Source organism: Staurois parvus, unplaced genomic scaffold (genome assembly GCF_062004578.1).
Source record: "Staurois parvus isolate SC_StPar_1 unplaced genomic scaffold, SC_StPar_1.0 ptg000694l, whole genome shotgun sequence".
NCBI classification, from domain to species: domain Eukaryota; kingdom Metazoa; phylum Chordata; class Amphibia; order Anura; family Ranidae; genus Staurois; species Staurois parvus.
The window spans coordinates 1,934,378-1,958,739 of NW_028318490.1; the positions used below are offsets into that span (position 1 = coordinate 1,934,378).

At 41.9% G+C, this 24,362-nt stretch overlaps 1 protein-coding gene across 1 annotated transcript in view; it reads right to left on the reverse strand.

Annotated features, from left to right (window-relative positions):
- Positions 1–22,267, reverse strand: part of LOC149446174 (phospholipase A and acyltransferase 3-like) — a 37,688-nt gene extending 15,421 nt beyond the window's left edge. Inside the window, exons 1-3 of the mRNA XM_089652778.1 lie at positions 22,219–22,267; positions 14,594–14,693; positions 3,381–3,640 (exon numbers count right to left, since the gene is read on the reverse strand). Of these exons, the coding sequence (XP_089508904.1) occupies positions 3,381–3,640; positions 14,594–14,693; positions 22,219–22,230 (372 nt within the window). The 5' untranslated portion in view covers positions 22,231–22,267. The remainder of the gene's footprint in view (positions 1–3,380; positions 3,641–14,593; positions 14,694–22,218) is intronic.
- Positions 22,268–24,362: the final 2,095 nt, after the last annotated feature.

A 24,362-nucleotide genomic window follows, 5' to 3' on the forward strand; every position in this document is an offset into this window, starting at 1 on the left:
ACTATGGGGGATGAATTACTATGGGGGATCAATTACTATATGGGGATGAATTACTATGGGGGATGAATTACTATGGGGGATGTATTACTATATGGGGGATGAATTACTATATGGGGGATGAATTACTATGGGGGATGAATTACTATGGGGGATGAATTACTATATGGGGGATGAATTACTATGGGGGATGAATTACTATGGGGGATGAATTACTATATGGGGGATGAATTACTATATGGGGGATGAATTACTATAGGGGGGATGAATTACTATATGGGGGATGAATTACTATATGGGGGATGAATTACTATGGGGGATGAATTACTATAGGGGGGATGAATTAATATGGGGGATGAATTAATATGGGGGATGAATTACTATGGGGGATGAATTACTATATGGGGGATGAATTACTATGGGGGATGAATTACTATATGGGGGATGAATTACTATGGGGGATGAATTACTATATGGGGGATGAATTACTATATGGGGGATGAATTACTATGGGGGATGAATTACTATATAGGGGCTGAATTACTATGGGGGATGAATTACTATATGGGGGATGAATTACTATATGGGGGATGAATTACTATGGGGGATGAATTACTATATGGGGGATGAATTACTATAGGGGGGATGAATTACTATGGGGGATGAATTACTATATGGGGGATGAATTACTATGGGGGATGAATTACTATATGGGGGATGAATTACTATATGGGGGATGAATTACTATATGGGGGATGAATTACTATGGGGGATGAATTACTATATGGGGGATGAATTACTATAGGGGGGATGAATTACTATAGGGGGGATGAATTACTATTGGGGGGATGAATTACTATGGGGGATGAATTACTATATGGGAGATGAATTACTATATGGGGGATGAATTACTATAAGGGGGATTAATTACTATATGGGGGATGAATTACTATATGGGGGATGAATTACTATGGGGGATGAATTACTATATGGGGGATGAATTACTATATGGGGGATGAATTACTATGGGGGATGAATTACTATATGGGGGATGAATTACTATGGGGGATGAATTACTATATGGGGGATTAATTACTATGCTTACTATGGGGAATATTACTATACTTACTATGGATGACACATACACATAATTCATCTACTGTTGGTCCGGCCCCCGGGTCCAATATATGAACCCATTGCGGCCCTCGAGTCAAAAAGTTTGCCCACCCCTGATATAGCCAATTTAGGGACTGTACAGGAAGGACTTCTACCCAGGAGAGGCTGAACCTGGTTGGGGCAACAAACTGTAAGAGATGCCTCGTGACTCTAGTCCTGATCAGGTGAGAACAAAGAGGAGAATGCTGTGAGCCAGGTCTGCCTTTGATTCATAGTTAACCAGTCCTATCATGTTGTAGGGGCAGAGTCACAACCCAATTTATGCTGCCAAGATGCCCCAGGAAAAATAGAGAAGGGACGGAATTCCTTATACTGAGCTTGGACGCTGAAAAGGTGGTTGATTGCCTGAACTGGCCTTTTCTTTTTGCTACACTTCAATGTATGGGTTTTAAAAGGTCCGTTCCTGTGAGCAATTAAGCATTTATACTGTACCCCTTCCACACAGGTTAAGACACCCTATGCCACCTTGTCTCCATTGGATATGTCCAATGGCATGAGACAGATGCCATCTTCAGGAAGTGATGCCGCCAGGTGAAACGTAAGTAGAAATGTGATCCTGTCACTTCTGGGTCCTACACGATGTCACGTCCAGCTCGCTAACACGAAGCTTGAAACACACGCCGGCCAAATACAGAGACACATGCTGTCCCCACATTGGCTGTACAGACTGGTGCCGGGGTACAGGCACCAAACAATGTGAGTGTATTTTTACTTATTTTATGAACCATGGTTCCTAATAAATACTATATTTAGAGAACATTTCATGGATATTCGTTTTCATTTTGAGATTCTTTGAGAGTTACTACTATAAGAAGGGGAGCCTGAAAACCCACCATGTAAAAGCCTACAGTTGGGAATCCATATATCATTTAATCATCCTAGCATTATTTGACCACCCAGAGTGGGAAATTCATTTAATACTCAAAAGTGGTGTAGAAGAACCTACTGGAACAATATGACACCCTCCTATGGGACTCTCATTCATTTACATTTTCTGGACTTTACCATACCCTGTATTAGATTCATTACTACATGTGGTGTAAGGAGAGCACTTTATATATATTTGTATTTCAACTTTTAGGTTTCATGACACATATGTATATATTGTAATTTCATTAAGCAAGCGCCTGCCTATTTATGGTTTTGGCATTTAATACCCCACAAGGTTATGCAGGCACCACAATATTGTTTTTTTTTTATTTTTGAGACAAAATCCTAGGTAAGGAGCTCTCCCCGGAAACATTGCAGGTTGTACAGTCTCAGGCAGCCAAAAGTTCCATTTGTTTTCTCTATAGAAAAAAACTCATAAAATACTGTATTTTTGGTATATGACTCCTGAAACCCTCCATGCTATTTATCTAGTAGTGATCGCTGTTGGAGATGCCAAATTTTTTTTTTTTTAATCTTTTTCCTTTTGGTCTTTCTGTCTTCTAATATGTAAGTTGATTGTCAAAGTGATGACCCCTCCCCCCATTCTTTTCTTTTTACTCTTTTTCTCTTCTTTCCTTGTTCCTATTTTCATTTTATTAATAATACACAGAGTACTTGGTTGTTGGCACTCATTTATAAATACATGGACAGATTACAGCTATAAGCTATATACAGCTTTTTTCAAGATGGATTTGCCTTCTGTGTAATGATATTGTTACCCACCATTTCATTTTCTTTGTCTATTATAACTCTTTTTTCCACATGCCAATGCAAGTTTAGTGTAATGTTCTCTCTTTACTCATGTTGCTACAGAGTGCTATGTACGCTGTGTGTTTTGGAAAATCTTTAATAAAAAGTTATTTATAAAATATACAAATTTAATAAAATTACCCAAACCTTCATATCATAGTGCAGCTAAAGAATTATTAATAGGATTGCTTAAACTATACCTATAATATACTGATTTCTATTTCTCTTACCTTAGGGGTTTGCCTATATGGCTAGAGTACCTGGCCTAGCAAGGCTAAGCTGGTGGCTGGAGAGCATGATTTTTTTTATCATCTTACCATAGTTCCAGCATGTTTTCATTTTTTATATACTTTGTTTATTAAAGGGTTTCAGGATTTGTGCAACTACACAAATTTGTTGTCTAATGGTAGGCATGCTAAAATATGGAATAATGAGCATTGTGGAATACAGCTCTGCTATGGGTTTTATACATAGTAGCTGAACTATAAACAGTAATAATGTCTAGTTGTCAGTGATTCATACAGTACCTGCTCAGATAATTCTTTCCCATATCTCAGATTAGTTGCAAAGTGTTCACAGTTGGCTTTATCGAGGGAATATGCCATTGTTTTCCCTTCTTCTTTTAATGCCGCTCTAACAATTTTTCCAGCTGGATAAGGGGAGAATTTGCTGTCATACTTGTTATTCACTCTATACTTGCATCCACGGGCGACATTCTTCAAACATTCCTTTTTCACCACAGCTGTTCCTTCAAGTGCAGGAGACGCAATGGAGCAGCCCGCTCGATCTGAATAGAAGGGATAGAGTAGATATGTAAGTTGTGGACCAGATGGAGCTAGTAAGTTTAGCACTACTATCTACATTAGTTTATGGATAAAATGGGCTTTCTGTAGCCTTTAGGAGCCATGTAAAGACCATTGAAACCAAAGAAACTTCATTAAGTCCCCCTCCCCCCAACTTTTTTTTCATCCAATCTCACCAGTTGTGCAGGGTTTTCTTTGGAAAAAAACTAACCTGCCCAGAAAATCCAACATTGTCCTGCTGCTTCACTGATACAGGCTAGGTCTTGCGCTACCATCTTTCCTTCCTATATCAAGAGCTTGGTGTCATTTTTTCAGCCAGTGAAAAGTTGTTCAGTAAAAATGATCCACCCTAGTCTACAGATGCTCAATAGCGTTTACGATACTGAGAATCTACTCAACGCAACCTCAACATTTACTTTCTTTTTTTTAATTCTTTAGCACCACACTCACAAAACTGTGCAAAACATCCCCAGTATATACGTCAGAAGGAACAGGGTAACATCCCCCGAGCACCAAAATCACAATGCAACAATGCAATAACCAGCCAGGAGTAATACAAAAAGAAAACAAACAGGCAATGCAATATACTGTATACTGTAGAGAAGAGTGCCAACATGAGGTGTATCCCGGGGGGCAAAACTAACTGCAACTATGAGTGTTGGGGTCTGTCCGTTTTTATAGAGAGTGTATATAAAGGAATGAGGAACAGAATGAGTCGGTAACAAAAACCTGGAAAAGAGACAAAGGAGGGGAAGAGAGAAGAAAAAAAAAAGGGGGGTAGGGGAGGAAGTAGGAAAGGATAGGTACAGGATACCGGAGAAGGAAGGGAAGTCCAGCCTCCAAGTGTAAAATAATTCAGTCCAGAGAGGAGAAAACAAAGAGGGATTTCCCCTCATCAGAGAAAGTAAACATATTCCAGAGAAGCCAGGTCTTCGAGTAGGCCTCATGTCTATTTTGTGACGTTAGAATCAAATCTTCCATTCTATTGACCTCCTCTACCCTTGACAACCAGAGCGGGACAGAGGGAGGACAGGAGTCTCTCCAACGCAGGGCGATACAGGATCTGGCGGAGTTGAATAGGTGACGTAAAATCGATTTGTCATATGTTTTTTCAGGAATGTAAAGACATGTAAAAGAAATTGAGCCGGGTCTTCAGGGAGGATATAATGAGTACATTTCTGAGAGATACGATGAAGGATTCCAGTTTCGAACATGTCCAAAAAATATGCAATAAAGAACCCCTGTCCCCCAGACATCTCCAGCAGCGGTCGGGGAGTGTAGGGCAGCAATTAAGGAGTATCGACGGAGTACTACGGTACCATCTGTTGAGAAGTTTGAAGTTGGTTTCTTGTATCCACGTTAAGATGGAGGATTTGAGAGCAAAGCGGATGATTTGCCTCTATTGGACGGAAGAGAGGGATCTGTTCATCACCGGTTCCCATTTCCGCAAAAAGGCGGGGGGGGGGAGTAGTTCAATTGTGCATACATTTGAGAGGGAGAGAGTGTGGACAGGGGCCCTCATCAGGGGTGGACTGACAACTCATGGGGCCCCCGGGCAATAGGGCATCATGGGGCCCCTGTGTCCTTGCCCAAACTCAAAAAAGCCTATGGAAAAGGTACCAAGGGCATTTCATGGGGCCCTCTACTGACCGAGTTTCCAAATGGTCAGTCCTCCCCTGGCCCTCATCCACACAAAGTCATTCAAAAGGATGAAATCGCTCCAGAGGAGGGAGTTCCATCAAGAAATGTAGTTGTAGTGCGCTACAAAAGTTCAGGTGGAAATGGCCCGTCTCGGAAGTAAGCATTGCAAGGAATGGCCACTGTGAATAATTCAATAAATGGGATGCTTGGTAGCATAGGGAGCCCAATGAGGCATAAAGTAATCCAGGCAGATGATATCCCGCGGTCTATTGGGGTGAACCGATTTGGGGCCCAGTGCTCTATGTACCCTATCAAGCTCTAGGGGTTCCGGTAGAGTTGTATCGAGCACTCGATGGAATATGGCGACAACTGTATCTCATAAGTCCTCCGGTCCCATGACCTCAGGAAGTCCAAAGAGCTGCAAGTTGTTGCACCGGCTCCGGTCTTTCAGGTCCTCCATGCGGAGTTGTAGAGTTACTGCAGAGTCCGCCTGGCATGCCTGTTCTCACTCCACCTCCACAACCCTGTCTTCTATGGCCCCTCGCACCACCTCCTCCTGTGACAGACGTTCAGATAGTTGCTGCACATCAGTGCGGATTACCTGGAGGTCTTGTTTGTGGGTCTCGGTTATGCGTAGAAGCAAGGCCTCAATATCGGCCCTTGTAGGGAGGGCACGCAGGAGTTCTCTGATCTCCACATCATCTTGCAGGTAAGTAGACTCCGAGGAGCTGGGAGCCAGGGCAAGAGTGAGGGAGCCAAGGTCACAGGGAGGTCCGAGAAGGCGTCTGAGTCCCCGTATGGAGCAGTGGACGTTGCCGCCTCCAGCGGGAGGCCTTAGTCAGCCTCGCCACCGCACAAGTCTGCCACAGTAGGCCGCAAACTGGCAGCAGCGGTTCCCGGGAAGACATGCTGGATGGCAGACCGGGCCAGGGTCCTTGGTCTTTTTGCGTTTCATTGAGCTCATGCTGGTGCTTGCAGGCTGCAGGGTAAAGATGTAGAGCTGGAGGGAGACAGAAGCTCTAAAGAGGCGCGTCCCTACTCCGCCAAGTCCAAACCACGCCCACAACATTTACTTTTTACCCCAAAATTGGATATTATATTGTGTTTGTGTGCACTAAAATTACTTTTAGTGTATTTTTTGGTGAAAATATGCGTTTCATAAATAGCTGTGTGAATATTGTTTGATATGAAAAAGAGCAACTGCTTCCATTTTGTTCTCCAGTACCCTGCTTTCAGAAAACATAATGTTAGGGAGTTCCAAGTAATTTTTATTATCAAAAAATGCTGATTTTCCATGAAATGGTGACATTTTGCCAAAACCTCATAATTTGTGATGACATTTCACTCATCCTAATAACTACAGTGTATCCTTGCACAACAGACTTGCTATTTGTATGCTTACTCCATATGACCAATTTACTCTTTACTGCCTTATCTTAAAACTTTAGTAACTAAAGCTGCCCATACATTATACAATTTTCTTTAGACTTACCTTCAACAATGTGATTGCATACAAATTAAAGGTGTTTAGGTTTGATCTCATATTATATGGTTTTGGTAAATCTAAAAGGAAAATTGTACAAGAGAATTGTATAATGTATGGCCAGCCTTATTAAAACTAACGTAAATACTGCTTCACCTTGTCTATGTAGATTCTCATGTAATTTATCACAGTCAGATGGACTTGTTCTGTAATGTATCACGGCACTTGCAAACCACTTCTTCAGTCCTAATGAGTGTCAGGAACATACCCCATCATTTGGGGCTGCTGTTAGTAATCACAGGGCCCCATACAGCCTACCTGACAGGTTCTCTACCTCAAAAAAATATAAACTTATATTTTCACTAAAGTTCTACGGTCGCAATGCTATGCTTTGCAGCCATGGCAGAAATTATTCCGTTGCTACTGCTGCCTCCTGACACCCGTGTGTTTTTTGTTTTTTTTTTACTTTTTTTTTTTAAATTGCTGAATGGCAATTTTACTTTGAAAGACTGCGCTGCAACTTGGCTCACAGTTGCAGAGCAGCCATATTGAACTCAATAGGGAGTTTGATAGGTAGGGCTGACTGTCAAACTCTGCAGCCTGCTTTTAAAATGCTGAAGCTGTGAAGTAAATGTAGCATGTATACAGCCTTATCTGACTATATTGTTAGGATTTGGGTGAGCAACCAGGGATAGTGGTATATCCACATCTCAGCTGCCCATGTTAAAGAGCCTTTAGGCCGCATTCACACTTGGCATTGCCTGAACATGTGACAAAGTGTACAGGAAAGTGATTTTGCACTGCAGATGCGCATAGTAATTGTGAATGGGCTGCCCTATGTAAGAAAAAAAATGTGAGCAGGAATGAATGTCCCTCTATGCGAAGTGTGAACAGGGCCTTAGGGCTGGCATATAGAAATGGCTGGGCAGAGATGTCTATCAGCTGAAGAGAGAGGAGTATTCACTGGCCCCTAGCTCTAGCACTGCAGTGGCTGGTGTATTTATACATGTTGATCATATCCCCCCTTAATCTCCTCTTCTCAAGAGAGAATAAATTCAGTTCCTCTAATGTTTCCTATATAGCTGTCAGAGCCTGGTTCCGAACCGGGCCTTCTGGGGTGAGAGGCAATGTTTCACCTGGAATGTTGGACAGCTCCCTAGACAATTATTTGGATGATCCTACCTTGACCTTGTTTATCTTGCACCTTGAACCCCTTGCTTCTCCCATGAACTTCCTGATAAAAGCCATGTCTCTGCATTTCCTGTTTGCCAGATTATTGTGCCTTCTCCAGCCAGTATCTTGCTTTGTCTCTTCTGCTGCCATCTATACCTTCGCTACCAACCTTTGGCTTGCTCCTTGACTACGATTCTGCCTCACCCCAACCTGCTACCGCTTGTTACCGACCCTTGGCTTGTTTACTGACTACGCTTCTGATAGATCCCTACCTGCCATATCTGCTACTGGTTCCTGGCTTGCTCATTCCCTGGTGGGGTGATCCTGAGAACTGCGACCTGGTACTAACACGCAGCGAAATCCATCTCCACCATCAGGATCTCTGGTGAATACCGGTTAGTGCTTAGACCTCAGGTGAGCCTGCGTCATTTCCCAGGGTGACCTGCCCGTGTACCTATCCTGCTGGTTTCAGGTAAGCCTTACACTGCTATAGCAACTGGTCTTTGAGCCTGACAATAGCTGATCTCTTCCATGCCTCGTATCAGTTTGGTTGCCCTTCTCTACACTTTCTCCAGTTCCCCAATATTCTTTTTGTGAATTGGTGCCCAAAACTGAACTGCATATTTCAGATGAGGTCTTACTAATGATTTGTACAGGGGTAATATGAGATCTCTCTCTCTGGAGTCTATACCTCTTTTATTACAAGAGAGGATTTTGCTCGCTTTAGAAATCGCAGCTTGGCATTGCATGCCATTATTAAGCTTGTGATCTACCAGAACTCCCAGATCCTTCTCCACCATTGATTCCCACAGTTGTACTCCCCCTAGTATGTATGATGCATGCATATTCTTAGCCCCCAAGTGCAGAACCTTACATTTATCAACATTAAACCTCATTTGCCACATAGTTGCCCAATTAAACAGTGCATTGAGGTCGGATTGTAAATTGGAGACATCCTGTAAGGACGTTATTCCACTGCACAGCTTGGTGTCATCAGCAAAGACTGAAATAGTATTTATAATCCCAGACCCTATATTGTTTATAAATATATAAAAGTACAACCCTAGACCATTCAGAGTATGAATCATTAACCACTACTCTTTGAATACGATCTTTTAGCCAGTTTTCTATCCATTTACATACAGATTTTTCCAGGCCTGTAGACTTTACCTTACACATTAGCCATGTGTGGGGAACTGTGTCAAACGCTTTTCTAAAATCCAACTATACCACGTTCACCACCACCCCTCTGTCCACGATTTTTCTCACCTCCTCAAAAAAAGAAAAACAGATTTGTTTGGCAACTTCTGTCTTTTATGAATCTATGCTGTCTGTTGCTTAAAATATTTTTTTCCAGCAAGAACTCATCTATGTGGTCTTTTAATAAACTCTCCAATATCTTCCCAACTATAGAAGTTAAACCAACAGGTCTATAATTACTTGGTAAAGATTTTGACCCCTTTTTAAATATTGGCACCACATTGGCCTTACGCCAATCCAGTGGTACTATGCCAGTTTTTAAAGAGTCCCTAAAAATTAGAAACATCCGGTCCAGGTGCTTTATTCACCTTTTATTCTGTCTAAATATTTCTTGATCATATCAATTGTGAGCCAATGTGCATCATCTGGAGCTGTCAATACCTTGCCCATTATGGACAAGAGCTCCCCCATGCTCCTTTGTATACACAGAGCTGAAGGTATTTATTACATTTGCCTTCTCTTTGTCCCCAGTCACCCACTCTAGATTATTTTGTAAAGGGCCTACATGCTCAGACCTGACCTTTTAACTATTAATATATTTGAAGAATTTTGGGGGGTTTGTCCTGCTATCTTTTGCAATCTGTCATTCGTTTTCAATTTTTGTGGCCTTTATTTCCTTTTTGCATATTCTGTTATATTGTTTGTAATATTTAAACGATGATAGTGTTCCTTCATTTTTATATTTAATAAAAGCTATTTTCTTATCTATAGCTTTTTTAACTTTGGCCATAAGCCACATAGGTTTAGCATTTAAACTTATTGCCCATGGGAATATATTTTGCAGTGTGTTCACATTCTGTGTTGTGTTCATTGATGCCAATATTCCTTCCCAGTCTAAGTCTTGGAGAGCAGCTCTGAGCCTTCGAAAATGAGCTCTCTTAAGGTTGAGCATTTTTATTTTTCCAGTATGTGCATGTTGTTTACAGCTAACAATAAATTAAATCATGTTATGGTCACTGCTACCCAGATGTTCTTTTATATGGACATTCATAATAGGCTCAGCATGGTTTGAGATAACCAGGTCAAGCAGAGCATCATTCCTAGTTGGGGCCTCTATGAACTGTACCATAAAATTGTCCTATAGTAGGTTTATAAATGTTTGCCCTTTAACTGTTCCTGCAGTACCATTACTCCAGTCAATATTTGGGTAGTTAAAATCCCCCATTATTATCACTGTCCCAGCCCTTGCAGCTCATTCGATCTGTGCAAGGAGATAAGTCTCTACCTCCTCATTAACACTAGAAAGCCTATAACAAACTCCAATTATTACCTATTGTAGTACCCACCCCCATGTGCAGTTCCACCCATAATGCTTCAGCCTCATCACACTCTCCATCAACTAGGTCCTCTTTCACACTCACTCTGAGATCACTTCTCACTTAGAGACAGACACCACCGCCTTTCCTTTTTACCCTGTCTCTGCGAAAAAGAACATAGTTAGGAATATTAATGGCCCAGTCATGTGAAAAATGAATATAAGATTCAGCAGTACCAATTTTCTTTTCTTCCATCCATGGTGAAAGGAAAGAAAATTGCATAATCTACGGCCTGCTTAAGAGATAGGCTTGGATAGGCTGTTAAATGTCTTCAACATTACAAAACACGTCCAGTTGAATATGGTAAATTACTACTAACACCATCACCATATTGAGTTATCCATTTGACATTTCTGTAAAGTGAACATATTCTTGTTCTTTAGCATGTCAAACCTAATGTATGTAGAGATAGACCTGACTATCACTATGTATGGAGAAAAAAAGGCACAGCACACCAACATCAAAACCTCATCCCCACTGTAAAACATGGCGGAGGGAGCATCATGGTTTGGGGCTGCTTTGCTGCCTCAGGGCCTGGACGGATTGTTGTCATTGATGGGAAAATTAATTCCAGAGTTTATCAAGACATTTTGCAGGAAAACGTACGACCATCTGTCTGCCAACTGAAGCTCCGCAGAGGATGGGTGATGCAACAGGACAATGACCCAAAGCATACAAGTAATTCAACAAAACAATGGCTGCCACAACACAGAATACGCCTTCTGGAGTGGCCCAGTCAGAGTCCTGACCTCAACCCGATTGAAATGCTGTGGCATGACCTTAAGAGAGCAATTCACACCAGACATCCCAAGAATATTGCTACACTGAAACAGTTTTGTGAAGAGGAGTGGTCCAAAATTAGATCGTTGTGCAGGTCTGATGTGCAACTACAGGAAACGTTTGGTTGAGGTTTTTGCTGCCAAAGGAGGGTCAACCAGTTATTAATCTAATGTTTGTGTAGTATTATGTTCAGCAGACTATGTTCTTCTATTGTTGTGACTTAGATGACGTTCAGAGCATATTTTATACCAAATTCATGCAAAACTCCACGTAATCCCAAGGGGTTCACATACTTTTTCTTGCAACTGTACTTGCAACCCCCCACCAAAATACACTGCAACATTTTTAAAAACAGCAGAAAATATTAAAACAGCCCGTAGCTAGGGTGACCAGCACAAATCCCTTACCAAATCACTCTTCCTAGAAGAAATCTTACTCCTGTCCCAAATTCCCTCTCTCAGAACAAATTCCCCTTCCTAGAACAAATTTTACTTCTGTGTGCCCCCAAATCCCCCCCCCCCCCCCAAAAAAAAAAATAATCCTCCTACAACAAATCCTATCCCTGTTATCCCCAAATTCCCCTTTTCCAGCACAAATACCCCTACCTAGAATTAATCATCATCTCCTTTCCCCCTATTAGCACACTCTTATCCCCAGCACAAATACTTTTACTTTAGGTCCCCAATACAGTCCTCCCCAGTCATCAACACACATCCCTCAGCTGCAGGTCTGCCTCCGGGCTCCTCCTCACCTTGTGAGCTGCCTCCGAGCTCCTCCTCACCTTGCAAGCTGCCTCCGGGCTCCTCCTTACCTTTCCGGCTGCCTCTGGGCTCATCCTCACCTTGCAGGCTGTCTCCTGGCTCATCCTCACCTTGCAGGCTGTATCCCGGCTCCTCCTCACCTTGTGCGCTATCTCCTGGCTCCTCCTTAGCTTGTGGGCTGCCAGGCACAGGAATGCTGCACCAGGGACCAGCACTAGCAATAGCACTGGCTGTCAGATCGGGACTGTGCAGGGTGTGTTTACCCAGCCCCCAACCACATTCTTTGTCTGACAATCTCAATCAGGAGCACTGCAGTGGCAAAAGTGTGGAGCTGGAGGGGAGAGAGATCACAGCCTACTCCCAGCTCTCTCTTCCTTTATAAATTTGGTCTGTCACTTTCTGTGCTAACAAGAGTCACTCTTGTGTCAGCTTGTAGCAGCAGGAGCTCTCATCACAGCTAACCCCCCCCCCCCCCCATCTCAGCCCTGGTTGCAACCTAGATGACAGTGCACCCTAGGCAGCTGCCTAGTCTGCCTAGCAGTAGCACCGCCCTGGTCTCCATACACAGCTGCACCAGCTTTTGCACTCTCCACTCTTCCGCCATGTCTTTTGGAAACATATTCCAAATCTTAGAAATGATAAAGTGATTTGATTAAAAGTAATTCACAAGGTTTACATGACTCCATTCCATTAAATTGGTTGTAAACGCTTACATATCCCCAGTGAAGTGACTGGGCTTAGGTAATACACAGAGATGAAACAAATTCTCCTACATACAGTTGTATCTGTATCTGCAGCCTTCTCTAAGCTAGTCTAAAAGTTCTAAAAAAAAGGGGTAGAGATCTGAAATTACATGCTGCAGAGCTCAGTGAGGAGAGCTCTGAGAGATAATTGGAGGAAAGGGACACACTTTCCTACACACAGCTCACATGAACAGAGCTGAGGCTGTCAATCAGCTGGAGGTCCCTCCTCTGTCATCATTTGTCTTTTGGTGTCAGGAAAACTTGTCAGACCTGTTTCATGTAAATTGCAGAGGAACTAAGCAGCAGACAGAAATAACACTTCTGTTTTGTTCATATTTTAAGTTTGAGGTTTACAACCATTTTAATGTAAAATCAAGCCTAATAAATCCATGTTCCGTTGCAGATCCAGAGGACAGGTGTTAAAAACGTTGCTAGCAGCTTGACTGAAATTTCAGTTCTTTAGGCCTGACCAAAAGACTGACTTATCTACTAGACCTGACTAAAGGTGGTACTACTTCAAAATGTCTGTTTGATTACAGTGTTCATGCAGTGACTTTGGTCCTAGTAAACAGTTACCCAGACATAACTTTACCACCCATGCAGCTTTATTAGGAAAATACTAGATACGCCTTGGAAGATTAGGTTCTAGTCATCCCATCAAGGCTTCCACACTTTACTACAGGTCATCAAATATGATGAGAGGAGAGGAACCGCTTGGTTTTTTGAGCTATGCTCAATGTTATATCACCCTAGCTTTGGTTCCAGTTGAGCTCTGGAAAGATTATGAAGTTATTTTTATATTTGAAGACAGTTAGTAACTGCTATAAAAAAAGAACTGGTGAGGAGAAAAATATAGGAGGTGCCAACACTAATTTGATTTTAAAGATGCAGGCTGCAAGGTTGTCGTTTGTTAATTTTTATTGCTCTACACAGGATCCTGTTGGGAGACATTCTGCCTCATTATTTCTACCTTTGGCAGCAGGACAAGAAATCGGTAGGGTGAAGGAATTTCAAAGAGCCTAGAGGGCACCAAGGTAACCCCATGGCACTGCAACAACCCTCTAGAAGTTTCTCTCCCGCTACCACTTCATTTTTTTCCTATCTCCACAGGTAATTGAAGCATTCTGGAATGGTTTGGTTGTTTTAAATAAATGCATCACCTGCAGTTCCATGGTTATCAAAGGCAGTAAGACAGACAGTTATGATAACCAGAGAAAGGTTCTTACCCTTCCACCTATAAAAAAATAATAGTTACAGACTATGTCTGAACTAAAAAGATTAGCTATCACTGTCCCTATATAAAGTGAAGAAAGATCTCTCCAATGGGGACACAGACAAAACATGATAAAATCTCTAGCCCTTCTTTTCAAATCTTAAAAAAAGGTTTTGCCTGGAGTTAGGCCTTAAAAAGTAACAGATTTACAAAAAATGTATATTAACAATAATAAATGTACAATGTATGAGAAAATATTGTTAAAAAAAGGGGTCTCCAAACTTTCCAAAGAAAGGACCAGTTTACTGTCCTTCAGACTTTAGTGGGGTTGGCTGTGCCCAGTGGAAGTAAGCAATGCCTGATCTTTGGTATCAGGGGAAGAAATAGTTGGTGCCCCATTGTTGGTGTCAGTGGCAGGAATTTTGCCTCATTGTTGTTGTCAGTGGCAGGAATAATGCCTCAAGGGTCCAAAGGCAAGCAAAGAGTCACAGTTTGGAGACCACTGGTTTAGAACATTCATAGTAAAAAAAAGTGAAAGATCAGATCTGTATATTTATGTATCCTCACCTGTTAAATGTATAACATATCCATCTCCAACATATACACCCCAATGCCGATAGCCTGTGCGATAAAATTCTATCAAATCTCCTGGCTTTGGCTCTGGTCCCTGTGAAAGTGTTGAAGCATGTTAGATTGTTTTAAATCTTAGAGGTATGCAATATTAGACAAACTAAAGAAATTCCTTGACTTTTCTATGGTTTCATGATATAACCACCAATTTTAAATATACATTAACAGGAGAGAAGCAATAGTCTCCAGAAGTTGCAGCTGATCTGATTCCTATGGAGTTTTCCTGGATTTCATCTTAGTTCATAAAATGACCTAAGTTGGTCAATACAACCAAATTTTGAGATCTTATTTCATCAATAGTCCAATTTGTATTATTCTTGAGGGGAGCTCCCTTTTTAGTTGTTCCCATGCAAAGATCTCTCTACTACTCCTGCTCCAATGACGCTTGTAAACATTAGTATTTTACATCAATTCTTGTTCAATTGATTTGACAGTGATCTCCAGAACACATAGAGAGAGCACATCTTCCCAATGGTGAAACAGATAATAAAAACCTTAAAATATATATGCAGCGCTGGAAATAAAGTGACTATGTGCATAGTGCGCAAATTTGCGCAAAATTAGTGGACTCCAAAATTGTCAGCAAAGTGACAAGTGCAGTAGTGAATGGATGAACATAACATCAATCAATAAAATGACAAAATGAATGTGAATATCTGATAACGGACCTATATGCGGCCTCGGCGGCGTAACGTCAGCACGGCAAGGCTCCTCCCTGACATGTTTCGTGTGAAGACACGTTATCAAAGTGTCTTAACATCTTCACATGAAACGCATCAGGGAGAAGCCTTGCCACGCTGACGTCACGCTGCCGAGGCCGCATGTAGGTCTGGCGGCCATCTTGGTACATTGAGCTAATACCTCTGTTTGGTGGCTTCATTCTGAGCCATTTAAGGTGGAGTAGTACCTTTGGTTCCAAACGGTGCAAAGTGGCTGGATTCGCTTAAGGAGTTATCCCTGTGTCCCTGTGAGCTGGATTGGATTGCTGCGAGGTCTGGAGTGCTGTCTGGTGTGTATGTGCCATTGGAGCCCCCCTCCCCCCAGGTTGTGACCAGATCCATGATGACCACCAGGGTCCCTTTCTGGATATGATATTTATGATATGCGCATTTAACTTGCGCTTCTGTCCCCTGGTGCAGTAAAGCATGGTGTCACCCCCACGGACATGATACAAGAGATGGTCAGAGACTGCAGACATACTACAGGAGATGTACTAATTTGTTTCATCCAGATGACATGATGCAAGAGTGTGGGCCTTTTGTTAATGCCTGAAATATCCAAAAAAACGTAACATCATAACAAATGATCTGAATTGATTCAGATCCATTCATTTTTATTCTAGTGAGCTTACCGTGAATATTCTAATAGGATTCTTTTTTTTATGGGTTTTGAAGAGACTATTTGCTTATTTCTATATACGCAGCCCAACAAATAAGGTCAGTTGGGAATGAGGAAATTAATTCAACTTAATTACATATTCGAATACATATTAATTAATTATGTTAAAATTAATATAGCCTATATTCCAGAATAACAAAAGAAAACCAGAACTTCCAAAAATATACAAATCGATTCGGAACAACGAATATACAGTGAAGGAAATAAGTATTTGATCCCCTGCTGATTTTGAATGTTTCCCACAAAGAAATGATCAGTCTAAAAATCGAATGGTAGGTGTATTGTAACACAGAGACAGAATAGCAACAAAAAATTAAAAAGAAATGCATGTCTAACAAATTATGCACTGATTTCCATGTTCATGAGGGAAATTCCGTATTTTTTGCTCCATAAGTAGCACTATGTTCCCCCCCAAAAATGGGGGAAAATGCCTGTGCGTCTTATGGAACAAATATGGAGCGGCCAGCCTGGTATTCCCGCCGTCGCCCTGTTAGCATACCGGGCTGGCCACTTGGCTCTACTGTGCAGAAGAACCTGCTCCTCGGTCCAGCGGTGTCCTGCTTTCACTGGCAGTCTTCTCTCCCTGGAGCCGGCATCTTCAGTGTGGGCACCCGGCTGTGACAGCTTGCGGCTTCACAGCCAGGTGCCCACTGTGCATGCGCGAGAAGCGCTGTGCTTTGTGAATGGCCACCTGTAGTCTTCTGGGACCTGTCACGTGTCCCACAAGACTACGGGGAGGATAACTCCGTGGAAGTGGGAGCGGGTACCTGTCGAATTCGGGTACCCGCCCCCCCCCTCCCAAAGGTCTGCAGCTTCTGGTCATCTCCTGTACTACGTCTACAGCCTCTGGTTATCTCGTGTACTATGTCCGCAGCCTCTGGTCATCTCCTGTAGTATGTCCGCAGTCTCTGGTCATCTCCTGTAGTATGTCCGCAGTCTCTGGTCATCTCCTGTACTATGTCCGCAGTCTTTGGTCATCTCCTGTACTATGTCCGCAGTCTCTGGTCATCTCCTGTACTATGTCTGCAGTCTATTGGTTTGGAATATTATTTTTCTTGTTTTCCTCTAAAATCTAGGTGCATCTTATGGAGCAAAAAATATGATAAGTATTTGATCCCTTTCACAAAACATGACTTAGTACTTGGTGACAAATCCCTTGTTGGCAATCACAGAAGTCATACATTTGCTGTAGTTCACCACCAGGTTTGCACACATCTCAGCAAGGATTTTGGCCCACTCCTCTTGGCAGATCCTCTCCAAGTCATTAAGGTTTGGTGGCTGACGTTTGGCAACTCGAACTTTCAGCTCCTTCCACAGATTTTCAATTGGATTAAGGTCTGGAGACTGGCTAGGCCACTTCAGGACCTTAATGTGCTTCTTCTTGAGCCACTCCTTTGTTGCCCTGGCCGTGTGTTTTGGGTCATTCTCATGCTGGAACACCCATCCATGACCCATTTTCAATGCCTTGGCTGAGGGAAGAAGGTTCTCACCCAAGATTTGACGGAACATTGCCCGTCCATCGTCCCTTTGATACGGTGCAGTTGTACTGTCCCCTTAGCAGAGAAACACCCCCACAAGCAGAATGTTTCCACCACCATGTTTGACAGTTGGGATGGTGTTCTTGGGGTCATAGGCAGCATTCCTCCTCCTCCAAACACAGCAAGTTGAGTTGATGCCAAAGAGATCGATTATGATCTCATCTGACCAGAATACTTTCAGCCAATCCTCCTCTGCATCATTCAGATGTTCAGTGGCAAGCTTCAGACGGGCCTGGACATGTGCTTTCTTGAGCAGAGGGACCTTGCGGGCACTGCAGGATTTTAATCCTTGTATGTTAGCAATTGTTTTCTTGCTGACTGTGGTCCCAGCTGCCTGGAGATCATTAACAAGATCCTCACGTGTAGTTCTCGGACGATTCCCTACTGTTCTCATGATCATTGACACTCCACGAGGTGAGATCTTGCATGATGCACCAGATCTAGGGAGACTGACAGTTGTTTTGTGTTTCTTCCATTTGCGAATGATTGCACCAACTGTTATCACCTTCTCACCAAGCTGCTCGGCGATAGTTTGGTAGCCCAGACCAGCCTTGTGTAGGTCTACAATCTTGTCCCTGACATCCTTGGACAGCTCTTTGGTCTTTGCCATGGTGGAGAGTTTGAAATCTAATTGTTTGATTGCTCCTGTGGACAGGTGTTTTTTATAAAGGTAACAAAATGAGATTAGCAGCACTCCCTTTAAGAGACTGCTTCTAATTTCAGCTTGTTACCTATATGAAAGACACCTGGTAGCCAGAAATCCTGCTGAATGATACGGGATCAAATACTTATTTCTCTCATGAACATGCAAATCAGTGCATAATTTGTTAGACATGCATTTCTGTTGAATTTGTTGTTGCTATTCTATCTCTCAGTGTTACAATACACCTACCATTCGATTTTTAGACTGATCATTTCTTTGTGAGTGGGCAAACATTCAAAATCAGCAGGGGGTCAAATACTTATTTCCTTCACTGTATATTCTCCAGAAACAACAAATCATTCTGAAAATGAATCATTTTAACATAAGGATTATGATGAATCGCTTAAATTACTTAATAAATGAAACAAAAACCTAACAAAGTTTTGCACAAATCCAGCTATTCTTTCGAAGCAAAATCATGTCTGCAAGAAAGTGTTTAAATTGCGCTCATTAATTTGGTGGCGTCTGACTGCAGTTTATTGCAGAGTGCTCACAGAGATGCAATATTAAATGTGTCAACAGGGTCAGCCAGCAAACGTGGAACATTTCTAAGTGAGAACAATTAATTCTTGTAGAGCAGTCTCTCTCAACCAGGGTCCCACTTGTGGTGTCTATGGGTTCCCTGAGCAGGTTGATCTCCCAGCTACACTGACCGCCAATGCCAAAGAAACAATTTTCCACTAACCATCAATGTAGAGGGGTCATTAATCACTTAGAGGAAACCACCATTTTTACTGTTTGTGTTTCTTTGCTATGATTATTATTTTTTATTTAATTTCAAGATTATTGTTATAAATAATTTTAATCCATAGAGAAAAGGCATGTTAAGTGATCCACCCTGGGTGCTGTAAGGAAATATGTCTTTTTTAACCTCTTGACATTGGCTTCAAATTGGTTTCAGAAGCCGGGAGGCGGGGCCGGGTTTTAGGGTCATGTGACCGCCGTAATTCGCTGTCACATGATTGGAAAAGGTCCTGATCGAAAGGGGAGATCGGGACCTTTCCAGGAGTCGTGAACATATGTGCTGGGAGCGTGCAGGGCACGCGCTCTCAGCGCATTTGTATTTTCTAATTGCACGCAAATATGCGGCTGCTCGGCGTCAAGGCCCAGACACTGAGAGGCCGCATATTTGCGTGTGAGTGGCGCCAAGGTTAACTGCCATCTATTTTGTATAATGCCCCCATTTTTAGATGTGTAAAGAGTTAGTTTTGAGTTTTACTCGGAACTTCTCTCTCGTTTCCTGAGTTTAGTTTCTTTTTTCTGTAAATGGATTCACCTTACATGGTACTCATCAGCCATTTGTAGTTTCTATCTACTTTGATAAGAATATAATATTTCTTTTACAAAGAGCTTTATTGAATATTAAGCAGAGATAAACAGACATTCCGAACATAAATTCAATGACCAACAATTATAAATCATATTGAGTGACAAGTAGCTGATTCAAGGCATGCATCAATAAAGGCATAAGCTGAAGAGTTTAGATAGAAGCCCTGTAGAAAAGGATGGGGGAAGGGGTTATAAGGGAATGATTAACAAACCTTTGTGGGTCAATGATAATGGAAACTCCAGAGAGTAGTTTTGCTACATCAACATTATAGAACACGGGAGAGGCACGAGAAGAGGCCTCTCTAAAAAATTGTACATGTTCATATCCTAGAGTGTATAAAGAAATCTAAATTGCGTAAATAAGATTGCGGATGTAGCGCAAAAAATAACAAGTACAATCCGTAAAATATATTTAAGGACAGATTGAACAAGAAAGTAGGAAAAGACAAACAGTAGAGAGACACAGACAGCACAAACAACAACAAAAAAAAAAAAAAAAAAAAAAAGGAAGGGGGGGGAGGGTGGGGCTCCAATGGGATCACAGCAAAATCCATCCTCATATCGACAGAAGGGACTGGTCGAATCTCGAGGGTTGAGCTATATCCAACCAGGGACGCAATATCTGCAAAAATTTTGCATGGGTATCCAACAATATGGCCGTCAATTTTTCATTAACCATGATGAAATTCATCCGGTTTTTGACAGCCTCAAAACTAAGGACAGGAGTCTTCCAAGCCCTTGCAATTGTCAATTTAGTTGCCATGAATAAGTGTGATGCCAGCTGCCGCTCAGAACGGAGAAGACCCTCCAGTGGTTTAAATAAAAGCGCTTCATACGGGTTACGCTTAATGTCTGTGTGAAGGATAGTGCGGAGGAGGGCATACACCCTAATCCATAATCTGCTTACTTTAGGGCAAGTCCACCAGATGTGAGCCATGGTGCCCAATTGTTGGCAACCCCGAAAACAGACCGGGGAATAGGTAGGGATAAAACTAGCTAGACGAGCAGGCGTATAATACCATCGGTATAGAATTTTGTAGGCATTCTCAAGAATAATGACATTCCTAGAACATTTAGATAGTGTTTGGGTCATGTTCTGCCAGTCCTGTTGATCCAGGTTCCCCCCTAATTCAGACTGCCAACGCTGATGATAAGAACGAACAGGAGGGGTTCTATAAGATATAATGGAAGAATAAATCAAAGAGATCAAACCCGGGGCATGAGGTCTATGTCTGCACTGGCTTTCAAAGGGGGACAGACGATAAGGTCCCGAATGCGTACGTGTTAATGTTTTTAGGAAATGACGAAGTTGAAGATAACCAAAATGTTCTCGAAGTGGGATATTATAAGAGGAGCGCAGAGCGTCAAAGGTAATTATTCTAGTGGGAGATAGGAGTGAGTGAACATCATAAAAACCATGCGCCTGCCACCATGCAAACTGTCTAGGATTATCCCTACCCGGAGGGAATAATGGGTTATGCAATAGACGTAACAGCGGCAGGTGAGGAGAGATAAGGCCAGCTGAATATTTGATAGAATCCCAGAGACGCAGCGAAAGCGTCAGCGTTGGGCTAAGGGTAGATGGACGGTGAGACATAGGAAGCCATGGCAAGGAGGAGAGCGGTATCGGGTGAGAGTCCATCGTATCTACAACAGCCCACAGAGGGAAGTGGTGAGATGCATGAACATGAGCCAAGGGGGCAATGTTAGCCGCCAAATAATAAGACTGGAGATTCGGAACAGATAACCCGCCCGCACTCCGTCGCGCGAATAAGATATGTTTGCTAATTCTGGGTCGAGAAGAACTCCAAATAAAGGACAAAAGTTTTCGCTGGTGGATACGCAGTATATGCGAAGGTACTGGAACTGGCAGAACACGAAATAGGTAAAGTAGTTTTGGGAGATAGGTCATACGGATTGCATTTATTCTGCCGAACCATGAAAGCGGGAAATGAGACCAAGAAGACAATAACTCAGTCAACTCATGGAAAACAGTGGGAAAGTTAGCCTGATATAGTCCATCATAGGTCGGGGTAAGCTTAATTCCTAAATATGGTAATGCCAAAAGCCATTGAAAAGGGAACGTTTGCTTCAAAGTAGCCAGAAGTTGTGGTGGGAAGGAGAATATAATATTTCATTGGTCATTCTGACCTAACAACGCCTATAGAGTTCTTGTATAATACTGCTCGTCCGCATTAAACTTTCAGAGATTTCGCTTTCACACTTCGGTGTCTGGGGCTTTATTTCTCCCGGGCCTGGTGGTGAAAAATGATCGAGGACAAGTTGGGCTACAGACAGGAATTGATCCTATCAGGTGCCGAATACACCAGGTACTCCAAATCGTTTATTATGTTATTTAAACCTTCCTACAATTTTCTGTTCATGCTAGAACAGTAAATGTATTTTTACGGGGGTTCCCTAAGGCTTAACTCTCTTTAAGGGTTCTCTGAGGTATAAAAAAAGGTTACACAATCATAAGGGAATGTTGTGTTTAAGAGTACGGAAGTAATTGATGATTTGATTCAGTTACAAGGGTTTTCTTGTCACAAATATGCTGAGATTAACAGAAAATATCAGGGGAAACTGATACTTACAATCAAAGGCATGTCTCGTGACTTCCAGTAGCTTTTTGTTCACTTCTACCAAAAGAAGGTCAGAGAATGTATAATTGTAACAAGTGTCTATAAAAACGTTCATACCTCAATAATAAGTTATGCATTTGCTCTATTTTCTCATGAGTGCTTTTTTTTTTTTTTTTTTATACAGCCCTCGCAGTTGAAGTGGTGTTAAACCCAAAAGCAAACATTTATTATATTGCAGATTAGCAGTTCTTAGATGTGATGGCTGCATTACATTTCCTTTTTTAGGCTTTCTTTCTCCGATTTTCACCTATTAATCTGGCCAGTAAGTCTGTTGTTTTTCAAAAGCTCATGCTCTCCAGAAAAATGTATCAGTTACAGGAATAAGACATGTCATTTACCAATGAAATAGCGCTTACAATGATCAGCTTTTATCTATTCATGTAAAACCTTTATCCGAAAAGGAAAAAAAACTGTTTGATGTAACATTATAAAGTGTTAGCTGGAGTTTGGCTTCATTTTGTTAGTGCATCTAAATCTGCTAGTACAGCTAACTCTTCCCTCTCCCTTGACTGATAATGCTGCTGTCCATATATTCCCCCTGTGCTCCTTCACACTCGGGGGCGTCCCTAGGCAGGTGCGCGAGGTGAGTATCGCATCGGGTGACACCTTTGGCACAGGGTGACACCGGACCCGCTTGACCAGGGGCAGACTGACTGAGAGCCCGTGTCACTACAGGGCCCCATAAGAGCATCAGTCCGTCCCTGTATGTGCCGGGGCGGGTCCACATCCCTGCCACAGGTGCTGAAGTCGGAGAGCTGGAGAGGCGGGCAGAGTATGCAGCAGGTCAGTGTAATACCCCGACCCTAGTGACAGCACTGCAGCTTCATGTAGTAGGTAGGGGGGGGAGAGAGAGGGGGGAGAGGGCAGAGAGAGAGGGGGGAGAAAGAGGGTAGAAAGGGAGGGAGAAAGAAGGCAGAGAGAGGGGGGAGAAAGAAGGCAGAGAGGGGGGGGAGAAAGAGGGCAGAGAGAGAGAGGGGGTGTCACCAAGTGTTCCGGCTCCGGGTGACACCAACCCTAGGGACGCCCCTAGGGGCACTGTAATAGGTGTGTTACTGGCCAGATCACCAGATGAAAACAGTGGGACAAAGCCTAAAAAAGAAAACTAATGCAGCCATCACATCTAATGATTGCTAAGCTGTGGTGCACTGAACCAGAAGAGGGAGTGGGTACCTGTCAAAAGCAGGTATCGACTCCCCTCCCCCCCCCCCCCTCAAAAACTAAAAAGTGCCAAATGTGGAAGTGGACTTTTGGTTGGAACTCCGCTTTAAGCTTTAAACTGTGTTAATCTGCAAACATTAATGGGCCCTCAACATATAAAAAACATTGCTCTGTTCCTACCATACAGCTGCATTAGGCTGCATTCACACTTGAGCATAGTGCATGTGAGCATTGCTTGCACAATTTGTTTGCACAATTTTGTGCGTTTTCATACAGCTTTTTTGGCATTTTTAAATAGCCAATAGGCTAATAAAGATATTATTTTATTATTTTAATAGAGAAAAATATCTGTTTCATAATTTGTTGCTAGGTATTCAGCTTTTTTAGCTTTTCCATCAGCTTTTTATCTTTTTTTTATTATTATTCATTTATGATTTTTTTTTTTGTTGGGGTAAGGGGTTAGAGTTAAAGTTAGATTAGGGATAGGATTAGGGGTTGGGGTTAAGGTTAGGATTAGGGGTTAGGATTTGGGCTAGGGGTTAATATTTTATTTGTTGTCTTCTTCTTATTTATGTCTTTATGATTAATTTTTTTGTTAAGGTTAGGGTAGTAATAATAATAATTAAAATAATAAATAAATGTAAAATAAATACACAAATAAATAAAAATAATCAAATAATAAATAAATACAATAAATTAATACTATGTAATAATAAACAAATAATAATTAACTCCTAACCTTAACCCCCTAACTCTTTAACAAAAATTAATTAATTAATAATAATAATAATAACAACAACAAATGAACACCCTAATACTAACACATAATAAATACATTATTATTTAGTACTATTAATAATAATTTACTTTTTGTTCAGATTTGGGGTATTATTATTATAGAAAGAAAGAGAGAAAGAGAGAAAGAGAGAAAAAGAGAA